This window comes from Fringilla coelebs, assembly GCF_963513975.1.
Source record: "Fringilla coelebs genome assembly, chromosome: Z".
In the NCBI taxonomy this organism is placed as follows: Eukaryota; Metazoa; Chordata; class Aves; order Passeriformes; family Fringillidae; genus Fringilla; species Fringilla coelebs.
Genome location: NC_140031.1, coordinates 42,611,018 through 42,629,964, shown reverse-complemented (window position 1 = coordinate 42,629,964; position 18,947 = coordinate 42,611,018). Strand labels below are relative to the sequence as shown.

The following is an 18,947-nucleotide window of genomic DNA, read 5'->3' as shown; positions in this document are numbered from 1 at the left end:
GTAGCAGAGTTCTGCACAGCACGACTGACTTCAGTCAGACCTTCTTGTTGATGATATCTGTCTGGATCAAAGCACTCTTCACTCAGAAGAGGTTCATCCATCATGGACTTGCCAAAAAAACAAGATCTCTAAGCAGAAAATTAGTAAGCATCTATCTATCACAAAATGAAAGTCAGTGAGGATTTTCAAGATTTTGTTTGTAGTTGCATATTTTTCATACTCTGTGGAGGTGAACATTTTTATCAGTGTAAGCAGCAAGAGTTCTCTGTGGTCAAGTACTTACTTTAAAGAGTAAAATAAATACTCATATTCAACTCAATATTAAGGATTACTTGCAGTGAATTTCAGTTTGGGAAAGGGGGAAGCAAAGAACAGTAATTCTTTTTAATTAGTGTGCATTTTATTAATGTGCTTTATCTGTAACAAGCTGAAATTTGAAGATAGTTACAAAAGAAGGTATTTTGGAAATTACAGTATTTCTTATATGATAAACCACCCTGTATGGGTACTGGTGTTATTGCAAATAAGGAGGTATAACTCTGTGCATGTGTAATGCCTTAGAGTGAGCAACTGTCTGTATAAAAAAAATCTGAAGAGTTTCTGATTTTTCTCCCTTTTCTGAATTTCATTCTCTTTTGAAAAATGAGTGGTCCTTCCAGCAAAAAAACCAAAATGTGCTGTTGACCTGAAAAATGTTACTTCATACTGACGACAACTTGAATATCATGTTGGGTTTTTTTTAACCAGGTATCCCTAGAAACTTTTTTTGAGTTTGTAGTTGTTCTCCTTAGTACCGGTTGGCTATCTGAAGTTTGTAGAGACAAAAGCTTGTTAACTTTCTGGTTGATGGTTTTCATACTCGCTGGATATAGCATGAGAGTCTAGGCCATAGGAATGAAATACTTCATGATTGCTGCAGTTACTAATTGTAGGTTGTGTGTGTGGCTTTGTATGGACATGTGCACGCACATGCAGTCACAGTATTTAGCGGGTTTCTTGCGTGTAGAAGTGGCTGAAAGGAATTTTCTGTGCTGTGGAAGCATAGGACCTCTTTGTGTGCTTCTCAGGAGCTGTATTTCAGTCCGTTGTTTTCTTTGCACCTGTTTAAATGTTGCAGAGTTAGGACATTCTTATGTGCTTTGTGGCATACTTAAATTATGGTACTTGGACCAGATTTCTTTGTTGCTAGAGGTATGTCTGAATTTTTCTTTCCCTTAAGTGACTTTAAGAAATGTCTGAAGGCAGGGGAAAGAAACATTTACTGCTGTATACTGCTAGAAAAAGATGAAACCTGACCGTTCTGCCTAGGCATCACTTTGTGCTGTATGTTGCACATTAATGTGCTAGCTAATCTCTGGCTATTGATGGAGAATAGGAAAAAGCCAAGCATTTTACCAATTTTCTTCTTCTCCGCATGGTCTGGTCTGAAACCACACGTAATACTATGGTAAGGATTTTTACATGAATGAAGGTTTCTGACTAGAGCATTCTTTATGAGACTTGCTTTGTGTGTCTACTGGTGCCGCTCCCCATGCTTATCATTGGAGCGAAATCTAAACTGGCCCAGTTAGCGCTTGCCACCTCTCACAAGTTCTGAAATTTCTTTGCTTTCTGGCTCTGCCATATGCACCAGTTACATCCTGCTTTTGCTGCCAAACTTGGGTGATATTTCTGAACCATTTTCTGTCTGAAGATGGACTGCATGTAAAATAAACTGAGTGTTTGATATACTGTTCTCAAGTGTCTAGTCAGGAAAAACTGATACCACTTCAGACCAGTCAAACCCCAATTTAGGCTTGTGTGTGTGTGGTTCTTGTGTGAGTTCTCTTCAAATGAGCAAGCAGTAACAGAGGTAGACACTGAAGCCAAGAGATGTCACCTGTATTAAGCTGCAGAGTGGTCATTTAAGTGAGTTTTGAAAGTACAGTACACTGGGCAGTTACGAGAAAATGTACTGCTTCTTGGGAATCTGTACACTTGAAAAAATGACTGCATGAACTCACAGGCCTCTGCCTACAATTTCTCTGAGTACCCACTCCAGAAGTCCTAAACTGCACTTGTACTCTAGAGTGACCCAAAGTGTCTTGGAAAATGTGATTTGTTTTAACTTTTAAGTTTCTTTAAGCCATATCCCATGTGCCTGCATGTGGATGCATATGCAGAGTTTGTGTCATCAAAACAAGGTAATAACAGAGAAATTATAAAAGGGCTAGAGAACAAATCTTAATGACTGGTAAGGCCTTAAATGATACAGATTAAAAATACCCCTTTCTGTTGCACTTTGAACAAAAACCTACTTCTGTTTTGTTTTTTGCCTGCTGTGGAACTGAAAGTTAAAGCAAGGACATCCTGCTGATACATTCTAGCCATTTGAAGCATGCATTGTCGCATGCCAAGGAGGACTTGAACAGAGATAATTCATCTGGCTTTTCCGATGGCCTCATGTGAATCCTTGGTAGTTTCATGGGATAACGGTGACATTGACTTACCCAGTCCCACAAAATGTGAGACTGCCTTTGCTTACTGTTCTTGGTCTCGTAATTGCTTTGTGCTCAAGTGGGAGGGGACGTGATGTCCAGGTATTAGATAAATTACTTTTATGTAGAATTGCCTTGTTAAGATTTAGGCTTCGACATTCTTCTGTGATCTCAGACCCAGGGGGAGGTTGACAAAGCTTGGGGAGAAGGATGTACTGCTGATAGTGGACAAAAACAAAGCAGAATTTATGTGCCACAAGGACTTTTGGCAGGACTCCTACGATAAGGAAGAAACTAATAAAGCAAACACAGCAACTGCGTTGAGATCAGCTCCAACTGGGTAAAAAGCAATTCTGGCAGGAGGAGACAGGGACCACTGACTCACAGCCCAGGAACTAAAGAAACTTACAAACTCAGGAGAAAGTCTGAGCATGTGAACTACTTAGCATGAGAATCATTTAACCAGTAAAAGGTGTAATACTAATTAAAGAGACCTGTGTAACTTGTAGCCAATCAACTGTGATTTCTTTCTGTGCTGAAATGTATAAATGGTGTAAAGTTTTGGTGTCTGGGGAGCTGGCCTTTTGTGAGTTGACACCTAACTCACGCTTTGCACAAAACTAGAATAACAAAATAGGAATACCTTGTCTCAGTGTGTAAATTGGTGCTGCACACCAGGCATTTGGGTGCAGAAGTAGCGGCAATAATTTACTGAAGTGCATTAAAAGGTCTTTAGGTACAACGTCAGACTTGTGTTGTGCCGTGGTTTTACAGTGGCTGGTTAAAATCTGATATAGCTGTGTGCCATAGTGATATATTTTTTTGTATGTGACACTTATTGTACTGTCAAGGTTTGCCTCTGTGAACTCTTGTACTTTTAATGGCCTTTCTTCTCTTGTTCACACTTAACTCCTTTCCTCTGTCCCAAACTTCCCTTGGAATTGCTTTGATGTGTTAGTTTCCTGTGGAAAAAAGAACATTTTAAATGCTGTGAGTAATGCTTTTTATCTATTGTCATAGTAAGAGTGAGTGTCTTGTGTGGTCTGCCGTGTAGTATGTTGTGAGCACAGACTGTTCCATTCTCTCTAATGCTGCACTGTTTTTAAAATTTAAAATCCAGGTCTTCCTGGATGCCAATGTTGAGGATTCCCCATCATTACTGTAAAACAGGGCAATAATAATAATAACTGGGCATTCTTCAGGAATGTTCGTTTCTTTGGGGGTTTCTTTCTTTCCATTCTTTACAGAAATGTTGATGGTTTACCTTCAACCATTACTTTGCCTTGTTCATTTTTTTCCCTTCCTGACTGGTATTATCAGTTAGAAGTAACAAGGAGGCTAGCTGAGAAAAGCATTGTTTTTCCTTCTACAGGACTTGCTATTTAAAAAGAAAATGTTATTGACCAATTAAAACTTTGTCTAACATTATTTTTTTTTCATGCAAATAGGAGGTCAGTATGAAATCAGATTTTCTGAACCATAGGAGTGATTTCTCAAAGGCTTCTCACTTGTTTTTAGCTGGCTATTTTTGGACGTAGGGGAAAATATGCCTAGACTATGTCTTAGGTAGGACAGAACATATTTACTAAGTCTGTGGTTTGCCTTCCTGTTATTTAGTAAATAAAATTGGATTATTAGTTTTCTATTAGTCTTTCTGAATTTCCATGGCGCAGAACTATTAGTGCACCATGGTTTCAAGAGAAGTAGGTAGCTGTGGGCATGTAAGTGTGGGGAATAATATGAGCTGTGAGTTGACTGTTTCAGAAAGATGCATTGAACCCATATTTATCAAATATAGTTATTAATTAAAGACAGGAGGAGGCTTTGAAAAGAACTGGACATGAAGAGTTTTAATGTGGCTAAGGTGGTATGGTCTCATTTGTTGGTTCTGTGCCCAAAATAGTAAGGACCTTTCAAGGGCTGGATCCCTCACATGAAATAAATAAATTTAAGTGAAGGGCTATAGAATAAAACTCAGGCAGTTGCAGATGGGACTGTAAGAAAAAAAAAAAAAAGGTAAAAATGTTTAAAGGCTTTCTGCTTTAAGGTCACACCTGGCACTTGCAAATGTATTTACTGTCACACTTGGTGAGCTGTACTTTCCTGCTGTCCGCTTTTTTACAGCTCCCTCTCATGCTATCAGCAGCCTGCTAAGGAAAACTTTGTATTTCTCCTTAGAATCTTGCTGTGGTTCCTTCTTGAATCTTTTGCTGCCCTCCCATATATTATTCCAGGTGGATACATTTATTGCAGGGGAGCTTGTGATGGCTTCCTACAAAACCGAAAGCACAAAAACTGGAGGTGTTCAGTAAAGGATGTGATTGTTCCTAAAGCTAGATTCTGTACTATTAGCAACAACTACAATTTAAAAAAAACACCCCGTCTGTCTCCTTTAAGTAAGTTGTAAATAGTACCTTCCTACTATTCCCCTGTTTTCAACAGTCTTTCAAACCTTAAACTCAGAAGCAGATTGCTCCTATACTGGTAATTGTTTATGGCTATTAGTTTGTGTTGAGCTTGGGTTGATGTACAAACCACTTCTGAGTTGCTTAAGGAAATATACTAATGAAAACCATTTCAGTATTAATAGAGGCAAAAAATAAGAACTTCGTCCAGATGACCAATAAACCCAAAATAAAGCTCTATAGCATTACCACTTTAGTAATAATGTGTATTAATACTTTAGTAAATAATAATATTTGTAGTATTATTTATTATTAACTATTAATTATTTTTAATTATTAAGTTTTTATTATTATTGTTAAGTATTATTTAGTAAGTAATACTTAATACTTTAGTAAAAACTGTATCACAAGACATGAATAAAACAACCTTTTTACAGAGTCAGGACATATGCATTCAGGGTTTAAAAATGCACAAGAAAACAATCTTCCTCAAAGTCTGAGTTGGGCTAAATGTATTGAAACTAAACCTTAAGGGACTTGGGAGGCACTAAGGCACTGAGGCAGAATCAATATGGGAAGATTATGAGGAAATGAAAAAAGGATTCCAGCCTTATTCAGGCTATGATGATGGTGAATGTTGTCTATTGTGTGGCAAGAGTTATTTGCAGCTCAAGTTTCTCAGGATTTGAAAGTGCAGAAGATAATTGCTGCATTAAAATCAGTGTCACAGTGCCCAGAAGTGTCTGTTCTTGTAGTGGGGGATGGAGGAGGAGTGCTTCTGTAAGTTCAGTGCCCTGATGAGATAAAGTTTTAGTAACTTCATGAATGGAAGCAGCTTTCTCTGTAGGTTGTGCTTGTTTAAAACCTCTTGCTTCTTGTAGATGGTTTGTTTCAAAAAATCAGGCTGGCAAATGAAAAGATCTCTCACTTCCTTTGAGAGCTGGGCAGTGTCCTCTGGTTGCTACAGATGTAAGTGTATGTAAGTGCGCACGAGCGCAGCTTCTCTCTTGGTTTAGACACACCTTAATCCTCTCCTCCCCTCGTTTCTGGTTGCCACATGACTTAATTTAGTCATCATTAAGAGGAAATAGTGTGGATAGAATAGAAATTTAAAGTGCAAAATGTGAAAGAAGTCTTAGAAATACATTCAGAAATTGTAATTTTCTATTTACAGCTTGCAGGACTGGAAGAAATTACAGTTTATCAAAGCCTTTGAGGCATAAAAAACCAAATCAAAATACCCATGTATTTCATGGGATGAATCTCCTGTAGTAAGAACAACTGGAAGGTTTTTTTCTTAGGAAGTTTTTGAGACTAAATACTAGTAGTGGGCTTGGTCATGACCTTGGTTTGTGCCTACATGTGCTTATTGTGGCACATCACGTTGTGTCGGGACATAGCATGGCATGACATGATTTTTGTTCATGATTTCCCTTTTTTTTTTCTGTTTTTTGGGGGGTTTTTAAACCCTTTTTCCCCCCATTCTTCTTAAGTAGTACTCTGAGCTTTGGAGCAAGCCTAGTTAAATTCAGATGCTAACACCTGTAATTTTTTTTCCTCTTCCTGTGGTTTTATTTGTTTTGAGTGATTGTCAAAGAGCATAGTTACCACATTTCCTGTGTAAAGCCACAGTGAACAGTATACAGTCAAAGGATATAGAAAATTCACCCTTAAAAGGATGCCTTTTTAAAAAGACCAGGTTGTTCTCAAGCTGTATATTTAATAAGTAGTTTTATTCTAATTGACTCTCCACATATTCCTATTTCGATCAATTAAAGTAAATTCTGTCTAACCTTTTCTATATCAATAAATGTGAAAAGTTCAGAGGGAAAATTGGTGTCTTAGTTTACCTTTCCTCCTTTCCTGCTCTGTATATTTCTCACTGAAAAGCTAATACTGCTTTAGTAAGAAAAATGGGTGATACTGCAATAAAATGTGTTTTGCCCACTAGTCGTTAATGCAGTGCTTGCGCTTCCTGCCTTGTGACTGTATTTAACAATAAGCAGTAGTTTCGGTTTTTGCATTAGACCAGCCATTGTGGAATAAACTTTAGAGTGAAGAAAATTATGTTATTGATGTTTCACTTTAAATTTTAAACCATGTATTATTTTTAAAATCTTATTTTCTTATTACTTAGAATTTCTATAAATGTTATGAAATTGATATCATAACTAAGGTATAAAACCCTTAAGATGCAACAGAGTTGTTCAGCATGATAATCCTGCATTTTTGTAATGTGAATCATCCACTCTAAAATAAGTTTCATTCAGAGTTCAGAAAGTTTACATGGGAAAAGCAAATCAGTGTTTCACTACTCATTACTCTGATAAATTTTTGGTTCAGACAGAGTAATTGTCTTGTCTTTTCAATGTGAGCTCTGTGGTGTTCTGCCACTCTGAGCACCATAAACTGAGCAAAGAGCAAAACCAAAGGGTGGCAGAGCTGTTACTGTGAAGAGTGTTCTTCATCCTCTGTTGTGCTCTTCATCTGGCAGGTCTGCTCTGACAAATGCAGCGATGCTGCAAACGATGCCATCTGAGGGTGGTGAGGCACTGGCACAGGCTGCCTAGAGAAGTTGTGAGCGCCCCATCCCTGACAGTGTTCAAGGCCAGGTTGGATGGGGCCCTTAGAAACCTGGGCTAGTGGAAGGTGTTCCTGTGGAAGGGAGGCTGGAACAAGATGATTTCTGAAGTTGGTTTCAACCCAGACCGCTCTGTGGTTCTGTGATTCAAATGTTAATCCTATGAAAAAGGAGGGAACTTTACAGGCTATAGAACTAAAAATGCCTTGTTAAGAATAAACATGTAATCAGAGATTATTATTTACAATCTTTAGCTTGGCTTTGTCATTCAAAAGCTTTAGATCTAAGGCAGGGAGTCAGTTTTGACTGTCCTGGGGGTCACAAGTCCTGCATGCAGAGTGGCTGTGTGGGGCAAGACTTCTGCACCCTTGGGTATTCCCAGAACTTTCCAGGTTACAGGTGCCCACACAAAGCCCTCCTGGTTTGCTCCCAGGGCTTCAGCTCAGCACAGTGCCTGAGGCTGCAGTGAGCTGGAAGAGTGTGCCAGCTATGAGTGAAAAAACACAGAGACACATCAACAAAAAAAATCTCCCTGCCCTTCAGAGCATGTCTTCTGTACTTGGGTGTAACATGCAGATCAAAGTTAACCCTCTGTGAGAATGAGAATTTGATATGTCAGTTCTGGACTTAGTCAGAAAGAGATTATAAGGAAGCAACAAGTATCATAATTTTAGGAGTCACAAATCAGAATATTGGCGTTCTTGCAGAGTAAGAAAAGCTCACTGTGCAATACCCATTCCTTGCTCTAGCAGCTTACAATATATCAAAATTCAAAATGCTAACTTTGAGTGTTTGGTTTCTCAGTTCCTCATAATCTGAACTGCTAGCATTGGCAGGGCATTGCTTCATGCCTATCTTAGAAGTAAATTAACCGGCTCTTAAGGAGTCATAAGCTGTACAGGCACGGGACTGGAATTGTCAAATATTACATGCTTAACAGGAGTTAACTGTGTTTTACTTCTGATTTTGTAACATACTGAATCAAATTTAGAAAATAATTGTGTGGTATGCAAATTCTGAGCCTGTAGAGAACAGCTGAGTATTTTTCTGTCAAGGTTTTCTTTGTTACTCTTGCTATTTCAAGTTAATGAAATTTTCAGTCACCAGAATAATTGAGAAAATGGGTCTGAAGGCACTTAAATATGGAGTGAGAACTTCCGTAGAGTCTTCTATTTTCATTCTTGGGTTTCACACTACTGGTTTTTGAAACCCGAGTTTTATTGCCATTTCATGATTTGTTCGTGGGATTTAGATGGTGATCTTTAAAGCAGGAAAAGCATCTTTTAAGTAGTGAAAATATGTCATGTTAGCACTCTTCTAAAACATTCTTTTCAAGTGCCTGATGACCAAAAGGTTGTGTAGAAGTGTTTTTGTCAGAGTGGGGATTGTTTGCTTGTTTATGTTTCCTTCTTGCCCTCAAGGTATCCTGTTTAATAAAGTTGCTTTGTTTTATATGGTGTTAGCAACAGGATAACCTAGCAAGGCATATCCCCTCCCCCCTTCCTGTTCTGAAATTTAAGCAAGGAATGTAAGAAACAAGCAGATAAACCTGATTTTGATGGTATCAGTTGATTTTTCAAAGCTAGGAGGCCGAGAGTATTTTAGATGGGGTCTTGCTATTTAGATGTTGTTACTGCAGCTTGCATTTTTTTCTCGAAGAACTTCAGATAGTGTCTTAGCCAGGAAGTGTGAGAGCTTCCCAAAAGCTTTGGAGATAGTATGGAAAAGGTTCTGCTGTATTCTTTTTGTGTGGGTATGGAAACGGTTCTGCTGTATTCTTTTTGTGTGAGTATGGAAATGGTTCTGCTGTATTCTTTTTGTGTGTGTTGTAGACACCACTTGTGGAAAGCACGTGGCTAGTCGTGGCCACACAGCGCAGTGACTTGGCATGTATGTAATAAATGAGGGACAGCTTTGCTCCTGTGCTTGGCATGTAGAGAACTAATGAAGGTGGTTGCAAAGTGGAGCTGCTCTGCCACAGAACGTACTGATATGTGCATAGCTTCGTGCATTGCATGGAGCCTCCAAACCACTTCGTGCTGTGAGGAATTGCATAGAAATAGAAATTGCATACTCGTGCAAACATCTGTGTGAGTGAAGATGCAGGTGTATAAAGAGTTATTAAGGAGTATGCCTGTAAAAACTTCTGAATATTCATTATCTCACTATCTCTACGAGTAAAGTTTATGATATGTGGCAAGATAAGTGAAGTCTCACAGGAATTTTTATTGCACTCCTACTGAAAGAAGCCAGAATGGAGGTTTACCAACAAACATTATTTGAGCAAAGGAATGGTTGGAATCTGGAGCCTCATTTGTTCCACTTGAGGAGTTTTAGAGATTTAAGGAAACAATTTCAAAGTCTACAACTAATACCCTGTTTTGAAGTCAACTGTAAATGAGGCATAGGGTAGAAGAGGGTGCAAGGAAAAAAACCACATTGTGTTGACTGGGTCCAGCCATTTTGCAAATATTCTGCCTACAGAAATGTATTTGTTTCCTTGACAGTTAGGAGAGCATACCTTTAATTGACGATTGTGTAACAGGGTTGAGGTTAAATACCATTTAAATCTCACACTGTGAGTGTATGATGAGAAGTGTGTATGCATCAAGAAGTATGATGTGTTAAGAGGTATGATTCACTAAGATAAAGGGGTCTGTGGGCAATTACCACTTTCTGAAATGACATTTGAAAGTTAGAAACACACCGAGATGACTGCCAAAAGATTGGACACCAATTCTTGATATCACTTTGTCTAACCAAAGCTGGAATGTAAATCTCATATGGATTTATATTATATGCCATTTTTGGTAGTCACTCTAGAAAAAAAGCACCTGACTTGTTTGCTGATGTCTTTCAATCTGTGAGTCAGGGTATTACCAAGAAATTTGTGATGGTGTGGGTGGCTGGCTTGGAGCTTGAGATTCTTTGTATTCTCTTTTTTTGATTCATGTACTTGTGTTTTCAGGTTCACGTAACGCTAGGGACCAAAGAAGCATTCATAATATTTCTCTGGTGCTGGGATCAACCTTCTGGAAGAAGACTCTAAAATAACTTTTTGCCTTCAAGTTCTTTGTCCTGGGACTGACTTGTCTTTGGAGAAGAGCTCATCAGAAAAGAAGATTTTCACATTGGAGCCATTAAAAATAAACCTGTTCAAAGAACAGGCAGACTTACAAAGGTTGAGTCCTGCTTTTCATCGCTGTTCCCACTTCAGACTGTAAACAATGAGTGAGTTTTGGTTGTGTTTCAACTGCTGTATTGCAGAGCAGCCTCAGCCTGTAAGTATGAACATTGGCACTGCTTTGTTTTTATATAATTTACTAAATTGTTCACGTTTTTTAGTTTTCTTCTGTTATTTTTTTAATTAGGGCTGCTTGGCCAGCCTTGGTGAGAATTAAGCGATTAACCGATAACCTACCTTGATGGGGATCAAAAAAGTCTGTTCTAAACTGCTGTTACTTTTCCTGTCCTTGAGACCAGATCTGTCCAAAGTCTTTGGAAAGAGCCTATATTTGTTGGAATTGAAAAGTAGGGGAAGGGAAAAGGGTGATGAGGATGTAAACTGTCTTCCTAGAGTAAATAACTTTTTAGTGGAGATGTGTAGATGTCCTCACTTCTCTATGAGTTAAGGCCTTTGGGTGTGTCTAGACAATGATGGTAGAAGAAAATGATTACATTAAAAAGTCCAAAGTGAAATCCAGTTCTCCACCACCGTAATTTAAAAAAGGATTTCATCTTTAACTGTTAGGTTAGTTTTTAGATTAAATCTTTGAAGAGTGAAGGGATGCATTCATATTATAAATACTTTTTAAAAAATAGAATTTAAAATGGCTGTTGTGTGAAAAAGTAAATAGCAAACAGTTAGATAAAAGAAAATTTCAAAGCATATGTTAGGAAAACAGAAAATACAGAAATATTCTTTGTTTTCATATATTTTTAAGTACCTTTAGAGTGTGTTTCTGAGTCCAGTGCTGTTGGCAGAAATTCTGCCTGTAGGAAGGTGGAATTAACCTGGAATATGGTTAGGACTGAGAGAAAGATAATTTTATGATGTTACATCCAGATCAAGCTAAGTGAATATATAGAAATTACAGTGGTCATACAGTAGCTTTACAAACACATTATAAAAAAACCCAGTTACTACTGGTACTATTACAGTAACCAAGAGAAACCCAGAGTGAATAAAGAAACCTCACATTAATATGCTCAGCTGCGAATATTTGGCTTTAGGGAAACTAAAGGATTGAAAAAAAGCACCTCACATTAGGCATTGTCCTTGCACAAAGCCTGAATGCCAGACTGGTGGTGTGCAAGTATTAAAGTGTGACCATTAACATTTTGAACTGATGAGTGCAATTTTATTTCAATCTTAGTCAAGCAGAGTTGTGGGAGGTGAACTCTGAGCTACCAGCACGGGAAGCTCTCTTGCTTGAATACCATGCAATTCTTTAAAATGTTAGCTGTACTCATATGGAGCCAAAGTTATTTGTCTCTGTTTTTTAACATATATTTGAATAAGATGTGACAGTTCCAAGTATTTTAGATAGCAGTATGACATATTCTGTTCGTTTTTGAGAATCCCAAGGCTCAGTGCTTACAAAATCTTGACTCCAATTCTATGATCTGTTTAAGTGACTGCCCAAGAAATCCAGATATGTTAATACAGTGGTCTGTGAGTAATAACTTATAAAGCAGGTGGAGATTGTACATGGAAAGTGGAGGAAAGGGAAGCAACCCACTATGTGTGTTGGCTTGATAATTAAACCATCCTTATGCTTAAGATCCTAATAGCATGTTGTTGAGCATTAACCTAGTTTCTGAAATGTATATTTCAAGTGTTGTAGGGGATTTGCTTGTTACAAAGTGCCAAAATTCTTCAGGGTATGTCTCAAAAAAAGAGATTCTTGGCATGCTTGATGAAAGGCACCTAGTTGTCCTTTCCCTGCAGTTACTCATCTCATTTTGCTGTGTTGTATTGTACAGCACTTGTTCTGCCATGCTTGGTTGCGCTAAGTGGAGTGTTTAATCAGACACTTATACCTCTGAGTAAGTACAGGAATGTTTTCCATTTCTGACAAATAGCAAAGCATGTACTGTTACTCTGAGGCAAATGAGTCTGATAAATGAGACAAGTGCAAGCAAGCAGTTTTCCCTGTCTCTGCAGATGTTGTGTGCTTGCATGTTCGAGAGACTTGCTGAAAAACATGCTCATTTTTAGCTCCAAAATACTGTTAAATATTTCCCCATTGTATCATAAACTAAGTGAAACATGCAAACTTGGATAAAAATTGTCTATCCCCTGCTGTGCATTCAGCTTGTCAGCTGAGTTCAGCTTCTAAGGAGAAATGCCTAATCTGCCCAGTCTTATTCCTTTCTTGTGCCTTCTTTCATTTTAACTCCTGCATCTCAACCACTTTCATGGCCTGCCTAAGTGTCCCAGCCATTTCATGTTCAGCCCTTACATGTTGGGTGGCCTTCTTCTTGGGTAGGACTAATGTGCTCTTGTAGCAACACCAGCAGCCACCTGCCTCTCAAAAAGTTAATTTGCTGATTGTTTTGATCAATGTTTAAAAAGTTCCTTCTATTTTTAAACTTTAAGTTTTATTATGGAATATCCTGAGTCAGAAGTGACCCAAAACGATATGTAGTCCAACTCCTGGTCCTGTGTAGGACAGCTCCAAAATATACTCTGTGCTCTCAGAAGTTTTGTCCAAATGCTTTTGAACTTTGTCAGGCTTGGTGCTGTGACCACTTCCCTGGGGAGCCTGTTCCAGTGCCATCCACCCTCTGGTGAAGAATCTTTTCCTATATCCAACCCACACTTTTCCTGACACATTTCATGTGTTCCCTGGGGTCATATCACTGTTCAGCAGAGAAAGGAGGATCAGCACAGAAGGAAAACCTTGCCTACATCATCAATTGTCTGTCTGTCGTTCCAGGCCCTCATGCCAGTAAGGGCACTTGGGAAGGTGATGCAGCCTGGGAGGCAGGGAGAGCTTGTCACTGCAAGCACTAGTAACCTGCTTCCATTCTCCCCTGGGTCTCCTAGGTCCCCTCCTTCTGCCAGGAGGCGTGTTCTGAAGTGATTTTTTTTCTCTCAATATCTTTGGCAGATGCTGATATCTGAGGCACCTTTAATGTCATGTGACATTAATGTTAACCCTCCTTGCTAGAGGGGGAAATAAAAAGAACGTCTTAATAATTGCACGTTTCTGTGGTATTTTTAGCGCCCATTGACCTAAGGAGTTTTATTCTCTCTTGAAATCCAGGATGCCAGAATTGTCCCTGCTTTCAGAATTTTGCTGGCAAAATTCTAGCATACTACATGTGAAATGGTCAAATAGAGCATCTATGTTCTTTTCAGCTATAATGCACTTAACATGAGAACTGCACATGCATGAGTCTTTTCAGTCATTTTTATGGAAGGATAGTAAGAACATACTACTTTGTGAATTTTGTTTCCATTACTTCTCTAATAGCATACCCCAGAGCAGGACAGTAACCATGAGCAGTTATGTACTAGTGTTCTTTGCAGTTCCTTAAATCAAAGACAGTGTTCAAGTATTACCATCATTTTGAAATGTATCTTGGCACAGCTTTTAGTCTTTTGTCAGTGCTAACTGTATGCACCATGCAGCTGTGAAATAAAACACCTGTCTTGGAAAGCAGTGTTATACTCTCTCTCCTAAATGTTACTTCAGTTGCTAAATATTTCACTTGGTATATCCAAAAAGCAGTACTCACGATCACAGAAGGCACACGTTGGAAGCTCTAAGCATCTCTGAAATAGAGTGATAAAATGAAGGAAGCAGGTATTCAAAGCAACAAAACTAATTAGGGATGCAGCTGAAGAAAGCATGTTCCTTGTGGTGGCTTCTTAATAGACGGAGGTTCTTACCACAGTAGAATCCAAACAAAAGCCAAGGAAGAGTGTTCTTGTATCACCCTCTAAGTTGGTTTTTTTTGGATTCATAATGTATTTTACCACAATGAAGACTTCAGACAACTAGTTGCTTTCATATCTGTTTTTATGATGCCAAGAAGGAGATACTAATCTATTAATAACTATGTCCAGATTTTCTTGGTGGTTTAAGTAGCCTGAATTCAGTTTCTTATGATCTGACCTTTATTTTGGGGAAAGTAGCACTTTCTGTGATTGTACATTTTCTTACACCTCTCACTGATATCCTTTACAGTTTCTGTAAGCTGATTTTGTTTCCTAGTGCAAGATCAATCATTTTTCACATGCTTCCTCTCTCCTATCATCTTATCCACTGCTGTTTCACTAAACTCTGCCAAATTCCCACTACCAGATGCATTGCTTGATAACAGAAGCTTAGAAATCTTGCAGGTTTTTAGAGGAATTGTCCATGGTTTCTTTCTTAGGCTAAGCTTGTTGCCTACACCAGGAATCTGTTATTTTCCTACACTGCTTTCTTCCTGGTCTGTCCATTTTTAACTTGCAAAGTTAATTTTTGGTCTGAGAAGCCTTTGGTCATGATCTGGTGCGCGCCCACCTGATTTGGACTAAAGGTCAGTACAGCTGAGCTTTTCAGTTTGCTTTGACCTTGCAGTAAAATTATTGCTCTGCTACAAAAGAATAAACTATGCTCTCTTGCTTCTGGCTCCAGGCTTCCTTCCCTAGTTAATTTGTTGATGTTTTGTTGCTTGTCTCTTGTTTAGATGATTTTCATTTTGTGTTTTGTTAAGGAGCTTTTAGAGTTTTGTTGCATACCATAAATGTTTAAAGTGGTTTGGAAAGTGAAGTTTGTTTAGTGTCTGTTTTGATATATGAACAGGATCAACAGGTAGGTATTTAGAGTGAGGAGGCCAGTCTTAAAAGAGAGGCAGGAAAAATCCTGCACATACTGCTGTGTAACTGAATGCTGGATGCTTCAGAAGACATAAATTATCCTAACCCTGAATACCTAAGGAAATTATCCATGGATGGATTTTGTCAGCCCTAGCTTCCTTTCTGGAGAAGGAGTCATAGATACAGCTAAGGATACATCTAACACTGCAATTTATGCAGGTCTTAAGAGGAAGAATTATACATTGATAAGGCACATTCATGTGCCTTACATCTGCAGAATAGATCGCCCCCCCAGCAGGCACACATGCCGCCTTGCCACTTGAGGTACTGGTTCAGGCTCTGTGCTCAGTACTAGAGCTCTGTGCACATGCCACTTCTGGCTTAAAATACCTAAAACTCAGGCTTCCTTTTTCATTAAATTCAATCATTCTACCGCATTCAGTAATCCTAGGAAAGACTCATGTAAAATATGACAACCTTAGAGAGCCCTCAGATTTCAGAGTTGCCTTACTGAGTTACATTTTGAGCTGCCAGTTTAGAGGCTTGAAATTCTTTCTTTTTCCTTTTCACTGCTGTTGTTAGAAGTAACTTGAGGGAACAGCTTATCAAAGTGGGCAGAATCAAAAAAGCAGCAAAGTGCTTGGGTTTTATTTATAAAACCTGATCTGCTTGTATGGCTTTAAGCCTGATAGAGCTGCTCTAGATTTTTCTTTTACCTTTAAATTAGCCACTACACTTCTTAAAATATTTTTGGAGATGTTCAAGTATTAAACTGTTTACAAAGAAAACAAAGGAAGTGTTTTGTGTTTACATATAAATACCTGAATGAAAATTAACTGAACATTTTATGTTCTTTTATTATGGCTGTGAAATTTTTCATCCCTCATTGGCTGCATTGTTGTTATTTACTTAATATGATACTAGTTGATGACATGGAAAATAGCTCTTTGAAGGAAGTTGGAAACAAGAATTATGTCAGCTTTCTGTTGATGATAATGTGTTTTGCCATTATCAACATACTTGAAGAAGGACGTAATATGCTTTTAATATCTGCAGGCTCCATGGACCTCAGGCTTTCCACTTAAACATGGGCAGGAAGTTGATTGTGCTATTTGTTGATCTGGACACCAGTGCTAGAGCCCTTGAATTGCTTCTTTCTTTTTTCCCTTAAATCTCCAAACTTTTAAGTGAGAAGACATTTTCAAGAGCAAAACCCTGGTATGAGTCACTGACAAAAGGTGCTCCCAGAACTAGTTGATGCTGCCTAGCAAAAGTTGATGCTTTTGCAGACACACTTGGAGATGGTGCTGAAGCATTTCCAATGCAATTTTTTGTAATTTTTTAGTAATTTTTCTAATGGGGCTTGAAGCTATAAAGCCCTGGTGTTTTTGGTTTGTCTTAGTTCTAATGTTTGTCAGTTCAGCGATTTTATCCCATTCTGCCTTTCACATCAGTGCAGGGGAGTTGAGGAAGCATGAAGATTTAGGGGCATTTCTACTTGCCAACAGCTAGAGGCAGGGGTAATCTGGATATAGCCTGAGAGATGTGCACTTTCAATAACACTATTTGGAATTATGCTTTAGTGTTAGTGAATAGAGAAGTCAGTCGTTGCCCTGAAGCTACATGTTCAGCCTTTTGGCTTTGACTGCTTTTGATATGAAAGGGGTTATTGGGATTAGAGGCTTCCTCTGCTGATACCTTACTGCATTTTTATTGTACATTTTCTGGAATGGATCTCAGATATTCCGTTGGTGATAATTCTTAAGACCAATATGCAACTCAAAAAAATATGTATTTTTAAATTGTGGTTTTAAAGATCTTTGCCTGCACTTGCATTTTCAATTCCCAACATCAGCATTTCACAGTGCTGAAAGTTTTCCTTTTTCAGACTGTTCCTCAAACCTCTGCTTCTTCAGTTCCTGTCATGACACTTACTTGCACAGAAGATATGCATGATACCAAAGTTCCCATTTATACCAAATAATGCTATTCTTCACTGTTTTCAAAGGTCCTGGATTTATAAGGTATCCATTAAGTCAGAGACTTTAATTATTTTCTTGCCTTTGCCTTCAAAGTGGCTTAGCTAATCACTAAAATGCTGACTGCTGTAAGGCTGGGTGGATATACTGCCACAGGAGGATATTCTCCAGAGTGAGGAGAATAGAAGAGTAGAGGTAGGGCAGAAAAGCTGAAGCTGTCAACTGCACTCAGATCTAGATTCAGGGAAGTAATCACTCTCTGAACTCATTGGGTACTTTCTGTTTGTCAAATAATTTTAGAGAGTTTTTTTAGTTACTGGGATGTATCCTCAAGAGAGCTGTAGTTAACTGTAGCCAAGGAAAGATACCATCTCTCTTTGTGTTTACTCTCTCAGATGAATGTGTAACACTGAGTGATTTGTTAATATGTTGTGCTCTGAAAGTGACTTGACATTAAAAGGGATGAGGCTCACATGGAATTTTTAAAAATAGTTTAAACTACATTATCTCTCTTATTGCAGTTATAAATTCAGCTCTCTCAGGCTTAGAAAATAGTCTGGGTTTATAATATGTTGTATTTAGCACAGACAGGGTCTTAATTTCTTTTCTCTAGCTTGTGGTGTAATGTTTTCAGGGTGAACATAACCACCCTCGATGTTCTGCTTGATAGTGTATCATAAAGGACTACCTACTTCACAGTTCATACGTTTTGGTACTGGGATGCTCTCAAATCAGACTGTTTTAATTTTGCCTTGTCTTTGGCACATTGCAATTTATATGTTTTCCATCTGCTCAAGATGGTTTCAAGTTGGTAGGTGGCTGCCTTATCTCCAGAGAATAAGAAATTTAATTGAGCCCAAATTGTGATTTCTCTTTTTAAGTTTGCCTGGAGCAGCCTTTCTTTGCTGACATAGGGTGGCATTTCATACTCTACTGTTCAGCCACCTGGAGTTTTCCATCTCTGGACCAAACTTACATCTCATCACAGTGCAAAGGAGGAAATAGTTATTGCTTGTTGCTTATCAGTGTCTGCATGCTCTCTGATTTACATCCACCTCTCTGAGTGGGATATGGTGTAACGCAAAGCTTTCTACTTTAAGTTTGTTAAAAGAAATTGTGACCTTGGAAAGTATTGTACTTACTTAAAAAGTAGAAACATTTCCCATGGGCAGTGTGTCATGACTGCTGAATGTAGGTAAATGCTCTGGAAATTTTGATTCTTTTATTCTGGCCTCAGACAGCTTCAAGGAGGTTCAAGTCTTGCCTTCACTGAAACCCTCCAGTTCTGTCTCTGGTGCCAAGTTCAGTTTTCTCGCAGTTCAGCCTTGATTCATTTGAAGGTTCAGCATTGCAGTTCTTGTTTTACAGCTGCAAACTGTTAGACAAGTTATTTGGAGAGCTGCATAGTGGTCCAGCAGTGGCTTCAAAGTCTGTGACCTTAAATTAAGAAAGAACAGAAACATTGGGACCTACAGGATGACATAGTGAAAAATTAAGGTAATTTGAAGAAAATGGAAGAAAATACTTCCAACAGGATTTATGAATAGATGTTAATTGGAGATTACAGCAGAATTATAGAATTTTAGAGGTGGAACTGATGTTTTGGGAGGCTGACCTGGAACACAGACTGGACTGAGCTAAAGGAATAAAGTAGGTATTTATTAAAAGGCCTCAATGGATACACCTTGG

General features: G+C 38.4%; 1 protein-coding gene across 2 annotated transcripts in view; it reads left to right on the top strand.

Moving 5' to 3' along the window:
* CDC42SE2 (CDC42 small effector 2) overlaps window positions 1-18,947 on the top strand; it is an 82,783-nt gene that overhangs the window by 38,637 nt on the left and 25,199 nt on the right. For both annotated transcript variants that reach the window (XM_084225273.1, XM_084225274.1), the window contains exon 4: window positions 10,432-10,744. In XM_084225273.1, coding sequence (XP_084081399.1) covers window positions 10,691-10,744 — 54 coding nt within the window. In that variant the 5' untranslated portion in view covers window positions 10,432-10,690. The remainder of the gene's footprint in view (window positions 1-10,431; window positions 10,745-18,947) is intronic.